Raw genomic sequence first — 10,251 nt, 5'->3', positions numbered from 1 at the left:
TTTTTGTTTTCTTTTTGCTGTCTGAGAGGAGTGTATGTTCATGTAGTATTTAGAATGTTGGACTGTTTGTAAGTCATTAAAATGTAAAAAATAATAAAGATATTGTTGGAAAAAAAAAAGTGACAGTGAATTTTGTGTCACTGGAATGATAGTGACAGACCAGCAAGGTGTTACAGATGTCCATAACGCATTTGCCCATGGGTCAGCACACTCACTCTCAGTACTCGTCTTGGAATGCCTGCTGCGTTCACTCTCTTCGGGGTTTTACAGATATTAGCAACGCTGAGATTCAGTTCTTTTTGATCAGGGTGAAGACTGGCTTTTGGTGTAGTGGTGGTATTATATGTTGCAAATTTACTGAAAATGTTATTGTAATTTAGACAGTGTAGGTTGTTGTCACAAAGCGGAGGAGCAGCCCTATAATCTGTTATCTTTTAATCCTCTGCCATATAGTGTTACCAGGGTCACAGAAGAAATGTAGAATCTTTCCAGTATGGCATGCTTTGCTGTTCTTATAGCACGCAGGGTGGTCTGTGGCTCAGCTGTGGAGAGGGTGGGTGCAGTGGGTACAGAGGGCAGTTCCAGGACAGACTGGCCAACACAGCTGGGGATCATCATCAGATCACGCCTACACTATCTGAGCAGCACGCCAGGAACCTAACATAACACAAATGTGTGTTACAGTGGCACCCAACTACCCAGGACAAGATATCGGACCCACGAACCATGCAGCCGGTGCGGTGGCAGAGCTGGCTGCCATGGAGCGGGAGCAGACAACAGTGCACCGACAGCAACTTGGAAGCCCCAGGACCAGGCCAAGTACCAGACAAATGTCCTGGGAAATCTGGTTGCTCAATGCGGTTCCTCTCCGTCACACAGCGAATGGTATACCTCCATAGTTCCGTGGTGGTAAAGAAAGGTGGGTCTATTAGGTTCTGTGTTGACTACCGCAAGATGATTGAGGTGTCACAGCATATCGCTTATTCCATGCCATGGGTCAATGAACTCCAGGACTGGTTTGGTACTGCTCATTTTTTCATGACACTGGATTTGACTAAGTGCTACTGGCATATTCCCTTGTCTCCAGAGTTTCCACTCTGTACGGATTTTACCAATTCCACACACTTTTATTTGGCTTTTTCAAAAAGGGTGTTGATTACATAAGCCACAAACTCTCAGAATGGGAAATCCCCGGCCTGAGTTTGGAGGTGGGTATATGGTGGGGTGTGGCTCAGCTCCAAGGAAGGGGTGGTGCAGTGAATTCAGAGGGTCCTGGCTCTTTTCCCTCCTTTTCCTCCAGCATTGTTTCCACTAAGGCAGCCAAAGTAAAGCACCTCCATTTATTATAAAGTCCATTGGTGTGGTCCCAGACTGAATGTTGTTGGATTACATTATACATGCTTCCCTTAGGCAGTATCATTAGAAGACATAGCATACATTTTCACTGCTATGCAGATGACACCCAGCTCTATCTGTCCATGAAGCCAGATAACACACACCAATTAGTTAAACTGCAGGAATGTCTTAAAGACATAAAGACCTGGATGGCCGCTAACTTTCTGCTTCTTAATTCAGATCAAACTGAGGTTATTGTACTCGGCCCTGAAAAGCTTAGAAATATGGTATCTAAGCAGATTCTTACTCTGGATGGCATTACCTTGGCCTCCAGTAACACTGGGAGGAACCTTGGAGTCATTTTTGACCAGGACATGTCCTTCAACGCACATATTAAACAAATATGTAAGACTGCTTTCTTCCATTTGTGCAACATCTCTAAAATTAGAAATATCCTGTCTCAGAGTGACGCTGAAAAACTAGTTCATGCATTTATTACTTCCAGGCTGGACGACTGTAATTCATTATTATCAGGATGTCCAAAAAACTCACTGAAAAGCCTTCAGCTGATCCAAAATGCTGCAGCAAGAGTCCTGACAGGGACTAGAAAGAGAGAGCATATTTCTCCTGTTTTGGCTTCCCTTCATTGGCTTCCTGTTAAATCCAGAATTGAATTCAAAATCCTGCTCCTCACATACAAGGTCTTAAATAATCAGCCCCCATCTTATCTTAATGACCTTGTAGTACCATATCACCCTATTAGAGCACTTCGCTCTCGCTCTGCAGGCCTACTTGTTGTTCCTAGAGTATTTAAAAGTAGAATGGGAGGCAGAGCCTTCAGTTTTCAGGCCCCTCTTCTGTGGAACCAGCTTCCAGTTTGGATTCAGGAGACAGACACTATCTCTACTTTCAAGATTAGGCTTCAAACTTTCCTTTTTGCTAAAGCATATAGTTAGGGCTGGACCAGGTGGCCCTGAATCCTCCCTTAGTTATGCTGCAATAGACGTAGGCTGCCGGGGGATTCCCATGATGCATTGAGTTTTTCCTTTCCAGTCACCTTTCTCACTCACTATGTGTTAACAGACCTCTCTGCATTGAATCATATCTGTTATTAACCTCTGTCTCTCTTCCACAGCATGTCTTTATCCTGTCTTCCTTCTCTCACCCCAACCAATCACAGCAGATGGCCCCGCCCCTCCCTGAGCCTGGAGGTTTCTTCCTGTTAAAAGGGAGTTTTTCCTTCCCACTGTTGCCAAAGTGCTGCTCATAGGGGGTCATATGATTGTTGGGTTTTTCTCTGTATCTATGAAGCGCCTTGAGGCGACTTTTGTTGTGATTTGGCGTTATATAAATAAAATTGAATTGAATATGGAGTCTTGGCCCATTTTAAACATAATTCTTCAATGCTTGACCACAGCCTATATTTAAGATATGGATGTCGCTACATCAGCATATTGGGATGCTGGGTGATCAGACTGCTGAACTGGTTTGGAAGTTGCATCAAAGCTTATCAGAACAAACAACGATTTATTTCAGTGGATAAAGACAGGGTCACAAGGTTTAGTTGGTCTTGTTGATCATGATTACATGAACAACAAGACCAACTAAACCTTGTGACTGTCACTGATTGGAAGCATCTAGTGTGCCTTACACAAAAACACACATGGAAAGTTCTTAGTAGGTTAAGATAACATTACTTGAACTAAGACAGTTTATTTTGGTCATCTTTACAGCTGTTTCATGAAAGGCACAAACCTTAAAACGTGGGAAAAAGCAAAAAGCCCAACAAAAGTTGAAACAATTGTGAGGCTATACCAGACCAGTGACAGCAAACATGAGTCACACTAAAGAAAGATTTGGATGATCTTTGGTCAGAGAATAAAAACATGTTTTATGCATTGTAAAATAAAACTAAACAGATAATTAACATTTCACCAAAACATAATGCCAAATACCATTTTTTAATACAGCAATGTACTCACCAATGTACTGTGGAGTACCACTTGTGCTCTTGTACTCCTCTCCCGGGTGAAACAAGTGAGCCAGGCCAAAGTCTATGAGTTTGATGTTGGGAGGTTTTGACACTTTGTCTGACAGCATGATATTTTCTGGCTGAATGTGGAGAAAATTGTTATGTTGGAAACCATGACTTTGAAAATGTTCTGTTCCACAATATAAAAGATAGATGTAACTAAGTATACTTACCTTGAGGTCAAAGTGGGCAATGTTTTTGCAGTGTATGAATTTCAGACCCTCCAGTATCTGCTTCATGAATTCAATGGCCTCAGTTTCTAACAGGTTCTCTTTCTCAGCAATGAAGTCAAACAGCTCCCCTCCACTGACACTAAGCAGGAAGTGTTTTAATGAGACACTTGTTAAACATTTCATTTTTTCCCTGTACAGGACAGGGTAGCAAATATATATTTTCTCATACTATGGTTTGTTTCCCATATGTTATGGTGGAGGGGGAGGATTTGCATTAACAGAAAACAGGTTTAAATTTGTAGAACAGTGAAGTGTTTACGCTTTATGGAGATATTTGTCAACTCACAGCTCCAGAATGAGCACCACTTCAGCGCGACTTTCAAAAACATCTTTGAGAGCCACAATGTTTGGATGTTGGACAGCCTGGAGGATCTCCACCTCTCGCTCCACGCTGCTCCTGTCCAGGCCAAGACGGCTGCATGCAACCTTCCGAATCTTCAGGAATTTGCCTGCCCAAAAGTTCCCAGAGGTCCGCTCCCGAACCTGGCGAACCTGGCCAAAATGCCCACTGTACAGGGGAAGGACAGAATTCACAAAAAACACCAAGCCTGGCATGCATCAAAAATCCCGTGTCCTGAAAAATATGACTTTTTTTTTTTTTTGCTAAAGTAAAAACAAATAGTCTTCCCAGACATTTGGGTCAGGCCTAATCACCATATCCTCACAGCCTTCTGCTGCTGAACAGGTGGTCCTTACACAAGAGTATTAGCTTCGGAAAAACTCTGAGTAACTGCTCTGCCGCTCAGGTGGCCAGGGGCAATTTCTTCCCTGCATAACGTGATCCAGTGGTTTCTGTTATGATGCTGAGCCACGATATATTTAGCCGACACACAGAGTATTTGCACATGTTTTGCATATTCATGCTTTGAGCAGGAGAGGTTGGTATGCCCTCCTCCTCATCACAGTGTTGGGCTTAGAGTCAAGCCCCGGAGTTTCTGCAAGTTTCTGTCCACCTTCACTATCTATGGTGCTAACAACAAGGACAACGAGTTAGCTGGTTTACTAACTTCAGCAGAAAAGGAAAACAGTGTTAGCTAGTGTGGTAAACCGTACTAACTAAACCGCCTTAGTGCAGAGTACGACGCCCAATCTATGGTGCAGACTTGGTTTCAGCAGAGACGAGCAAAAGGTATCAAGCACCCAGCGACAGGAAGTTTGCTAAACACTCCTGTCTATGGACAGGTAAGATAGCTAGCTAGCCTAATATAGGTTGAGATATGCGCCAAAGCTTGAAGAGGTGTTTCAATAATGGCTATGTAATAGCACAAGCTACTGAAGGGTGGGAGTTTCTGCCTGACGTAGTTGTTGCAATCACCAGCCAATCAGGAGTGGTGGAATGAGATAAATGATTCTGAGTTGAATTGCATCCCATAGTGCGATATTGCCGTGATTGCTACTATGGGAACAGGGAATTTTACTTTCACACACATCACCTCGTTAATATGGTTTCAGACCAACCATACGTGGTACAAGGCTGCAGGTTATTGTAGGCAGGCATTAAAAAAAAGCAGAGGACACAGCTCTTGTTACAGTATACTGGGCATGACTGGGAGACTGATGTCTCTGAGAGCTTTTATTCCTATTGTGATTAATAATTTATAGTGGAATTGCAGTATAATTGCTCAAAATGGGAAGTTTGTTAAGCACACAAGCACAGAGGTTTCTGTGGTCATTTTGCAATAGTCTGGTATGGGTTGCATTAAATGCATGTAAATCGTTCACTTTGTATGACTGTGAGTTAACATAGGATTATCGTTTCTTCTTTGTTTTACCTTATTACTCAGAGAGCTTTTTGGGGTATCAGCACCATCAAATTAAGGCTGAAATCCTGCTTATTTCAAATCCAATATGCTGGTATTCAAAAGAAACAAATCTGTACATGTCCTCACCATACATCACTGTACTGCGGAGCACCTATTGGAACACACTAGAGCATAAAACAGTTGCATCCATACCTTCCCAGAACTTCCCCAATCTCATAGAAGTCTTCCACATTCTCAGGTTTGAAGACAGCCATGTTCCTTTGGTTCACACTGGTCACCTTGGTTATAGGTTTGCCTACTGCCAACTATTTAATATGGAGCTTCAAGGCGTTCATGATCCTCCAAACTCTAACATCAAAGCTGGACCTGAGTTTGAGTAAGAGAAAATATTACAGAAAATTATGTTCTCCAAAAGACCACACAATGTCTTGTACTGTGACAACTACACAAACACAGTGCATACATCTGATACATACAGCCGACATTTTGCTAGCAAGAAAAAAAAAATTAGACGTAATAATTTCTCCAGGGTTCTTCAATATGTGTTTATGCTGAACTTTTCCCAGTCATCTAGTTCAAGATGAATACTTTATCTACTCATAAATAAAACTGTAACGCAGCGGTGTTCCAACAGACAAGCAGGCTAAGCAGCGACTGCCCGGTCAAATCAAGAAATCAGAAACAATTAATGTGAAAGATCTTTTTTAATCTGAAACAGCGATCTGCCATCAAACTTCCACCCATCCTTTATATTACTGCCATCTTCTGACTGCAGTTGGCTTTTGTTACTGGAAGCTTTACTTGTCTTGGATCCTACTGAAAACTGTGTGCTTCTACTTCATGAGCATATCTGTGTCCCGTTAACTATGCCTGAAGCTTGACAAGCTGAGAGACCAGATAAACATCTGGTGTTTGATGGGAGACCAATGGGAGATTAGCATGCAAGGTATGCTGCCACTGGCTCTGCATTCAAAGTTCTGAGATTCCCAGTTTGTGTGGAAACAGAATCAGCATTAGCCAGTAGATGAGCTTCTGGAATTTATCATCGTAACAGATCATTACGAGCAAGCATTTCCTCTTACAAACCAACCCGACAAACGTGTATACAAGCTGGAGTGCAGTGTGAAAAGTTTTAATAACTTCCTTAGGCAAGTGGAACAGGCACAGGCTCAACCAGCACATTAAGATTAGTATATCTGAGAAATCACTAGTAAGTTTAACTAGCTGTTTGGTCCAGACGCCTTCATTTTTCATACATATTTACTAGGGATGGACCGATTCGATATTATGTATCGGTATCGGTCCGATACTGACCTAAATGACTGGATCAGAGGATATCAAAAAAGCACCTCACAAAACTTGCGACATGGCGTAACTCAGCTCATAACCTTAGCTTGTCGGAGCAGTATGCGTCTCGTCATAGAGTGACTGTGGCGTGCGAGACCTGTCGGTGGTCTGGTTGAGTATTTGGAGCCTCGCTACCAAACCGGCATTTCATCTCCAAGAAAGTTATCCAAGAAAGAAGTAAAGCAAGTGTGTAAGTTCATCTCTGAATGTTTGTAAAGCATTCCCGCGTTAAGCTTAACAACCATATATGGAGCGACTGCCTCTCTCTCTCCCTCCCTCTCCTGTTGCTACTTCAATTGTGAAACTGATCAATGATCAGCTGATTGGCTTTTCTGTGCGAGTCTCTCTTGCTTGTTTTTGGTCCACACAGTTACACGGCTGGTAACTTTGCAGGGGCGGGTCTAGCAAAGTTTAGCCAGGAGGGCCGATAGGGCATGAACAGGGAAAGGGGGGCACAAAGACATACTTTTCTTTCTTATTCTCATGTTCCCTAATATTTTTGCTGGGAGTGCAACCCTTTATTAGGTTGTTTAATATTTCCATGCTAATACTCTTTAAAATACCAGAATAGGGAGGATGGTGTAGGTTTAAAGTTTTGATTGATCAGTGATTGCTGAACATAGAAATATTTTGGGTGCAGTGTATTTTTGCATACAGGTATAACAGAAAGCTTTAGTGTTTTGTTTTTTAAAACTTGATAATGCACAAGATATTTAAAAAAAAACATTTTTATTGATTAAAAAACACACTATATTGGATTCATATCGGTATCGGAAGATATCCAAATTTATGATATCGGTATCAGACATAAAAAAGTGGTATCGTGCCATCTCTAATATTTACATATTTAAACCAGTGGAGACAGTTAACCATGTCGTGCACTGCTCAAGCCTTTTAATTCAGCTATGCTTGTTTGTTATTAATACAGTTTCATATATTAACAAGCTGCGTTTCTAAGCTCATTAACAATTTTTTTCAGGGATAATGGACTGTCACAAGAAAACTACAACAAACTACACAAAGATACAAACATTAACATTTTACTTCTCCATTGCGTTACTGACATTTTCAGAAAATATATGCATATTTTCTCAGTTACCACCTCATGTGTCTCCCTCTTTTCTTGACAGTTTTGAGCCAATCTGTATACAGTGGGGCAAAAAAGTATTTAGTCAGCCACCGATTGTGCAAGTTCCCCCACCTAAAATGATGACAGAGGTCAGTAATTTGCACCAGAGGTACACTTCAACTGTGAGAGACAGAATGTGAAAAAAAAATCCATGAATCCACATGGTAGGATTTGTAAAGAATTTATTCGTAAATCAGGGTGGAAAATAAGTATTTGGTCAATAACAAAAATACAACTCAATACTTTGTAACATAACCTTTGTTGGCAATAACAGAGGTCAAACGTTTACTATAGGTCTTTACCAGGTTTGCACACACAGTAGCTGGTATTTTGGCCCATTCCTCCATGCAGATCTTCTCGAGAGCAGTGATGTTTTGGGGCTGTCGCCGAGCAACACGGACTTTCAACTCCCGCCACAGATTTTCTATGGGGTTGAGGTCTGGAGACTGGCTAGGCCACTCCAGGACTTTCAAATGCTTCTTACGGAGCCACTCCTTTGTTGCCCGGGCGGTGTGTTTTGGATCATTGTCATGTTGGAAGACCCAGCCTCGTTTCATCTTCAAAGTTCTCACTGATGGAAGGAGGTTTTGGCTCAAAATCTCACGATACATGGCCCCATTCATTCTGTCCTTAACACGGATCAGTCGTCCTGTCCCCTTGGCAGAAAAACAGCCCCATAGCATGATGTTTCCACCCCCATGCTTCACAGTAGGTATGGTGTTCTTGGGATGCAACTCAGTATTCTTCTTCCTCCAAACACGACGAGTTGAGTTTATACCAAAAAGTTCTACTTTGGTTTCATCTGACCACATGACATTCTCCCAATCCTCTGCTGTATCATCCATGTGCTCTCTGGCAAACTTCAGACGGGCCTGGACATGCACTGGCTTCAGCAGCGGAACACGTCTGGCACTGCGGGATTTGATTCCCTGCCGTTGTAGTGTGTTACTGATGGTGACCTTTGTTACTTTGGTCCCAGCTCTCTGCAGGTCATTCACCAGGTCCCCCCGTGTGGTTCTGGGATCTTTGCTCACCGTTCTCATGATCATTTTGACCCCACGGGATGAGATCTTGCGTGGAGCCCCAGATCGAGGGAGATTATCAGTGGTCTTGTATGTCTTCCATTTTCTGATGATTGCTCCCACAGTTGATTTTTTCACACCAAGCTGCTTGCCTATTGTAGATTCACTCTTCCCAGTCTGGTGCAGGTCTACAATACTTTTCCTGGTGTCCTTCGAAAGCTCTTTGGTCTTGGCCATGGCGGAGTTTGGAGTCTGACTGTTTGAGGCTGTGGACAGGTGTCTTTTATACAGATGATGAGTTCAAACAGGTGCCATTCATACAGGTAACGAGTGGGGGACAGAAAAGCTTCTTACAGAAGACGTTACAGGTCTGTGAGAGCCAGAGATTTTCCTTGTTTGAGGTGACCAAATACTTATTTTCCACCCTGATTTACGAATAAATTCTTTACAAATCCTACCATGTGGATTCATGGATTTTTTTTCACATTCTGTCTCTCACAGTTGAAGTGTACCTCTGGTGCAAATTACTGACCTCTGTCATCATTTTAAGTGGGGGAACTTGCACAATCGGTGGCTGACTAAATACTTTTTTGCCCCACTGTATGTGGAATGTGTTGTGATAACATTGACAAGTATACTAGATGCCATGGATTCGTAGGATTACAATTCTTTGTATTGTTGTAGAAGAATGAGCTCAGTGACATTCGCCTCACACCCTCGGTAGTTTTAATGTTACAGCTGTATATTTTTAGTATTTTACGTGTTCATTCAGTACACTGCCATCATACTTTTTGCAATTCTAAAAAATGTTTAAATCTATTTCATTTGAGGGAATTAGCCAAAATAAAGCCTATCTTATCGAAACAGCATTTTGAGACAGTAATCCATGCCTTTGTTACTTCTAGGCTGGATTATTGTAACGCACTTTATTTTGGGGTTAGTGATGCGTCCATTAGGCGCCTGCAGGTTGTGCAAAATGCTGCAGCACGTCTTTTAACTGGAACAAAAAAGTTTGAGCACATTACCCCAATTTTAATTTCACTCCACTGGCTACCTGTACATTTTAGGATTGTTTTTAAAATTCTCTTATTTGCTTTTAAATCTCTTAATGGCCTGGCCCCCCCCTACCTCTCGGAGCTACTACAACCATATACACCTCCCCGTTCCCTTAGGTCCGCCAATCAGCAGCTCCTTAAGGTACCAAAAACTAAGTATAAATCTAAAGGTGATCGTGCTTTTGCTGTAGTTGCTCCAAAGTTGTGGAATGATCTACCCTTGCATGTTAGGCAGGCCTCTTCTCTCTCTGAATTTAAAAGTCTTCTTAAAACATATTTATTCGCTGAAGCCTTTGGCATTGATTAGAGGGGTTGACTCAATTTGTTTTGACATG

The 10,251-nt window shown here is 42.1% G+C and overlaps 1 protein-coding gene across 1 annotated transcript in view; it reads right to left on the bottom strand.

The window, feature by feature from the left end:
* Window positions 1-10,251, bottom strand: part of si:dkey-240h12.4 (death-associated protein kinase 2) — a 27,219-nt gene that overhangs the window by 8,118 nt on the left and 8,850 nt on the right. Inside the window, exons 2-5 of the mRNA XM_005947046.3 lie at window positions 5,556-5,729; window positions 3,887-4,108; window positions 3,541-3,679; window positions 3,318-3,447 (exon numbers count right to left, since the gene is read on the bottom strand). Of these exons, the coding sequence (XP_005947108.1) occupies window positions 3,318-3,447; window positions 3,541-3,679; window positions 3,887-4,108; window positions 5,556-5,617 (553 nt within the window). The 5' untranslated portion in view covers window positions 5,618-5,729. The remainder of the gene's footprint in view (window positions 1-3,317; window positions 3,448-3,540; window positions 3,680-3,886; window positions 4,109-5,555; window positions 5,730-10,251) is intronic.

The sequence above is a fragment of the Haplochromis burtoni genome, unplaced genomic scaffold (genome assembly GCF_018398535.1).
Source record: "Haplochromis burtoni strain Fernald_Lab_line unplaced genomic scaffold, NCSU_Asbu1 Contig_366, whole genome shotgun sequence".
NCBI classification, from domain to species: Eukaryota; Metazoa; Chordata; class Actinopteri; order Cichliformes; family Cichlidae; genus Haplochromis; species Haplochromis burtoni.
The sequence above is the reverse complement of the archived record's forward strand: the minus strand, read 5'-3'. Positions and strand labels throughout refer to the sequence as shown.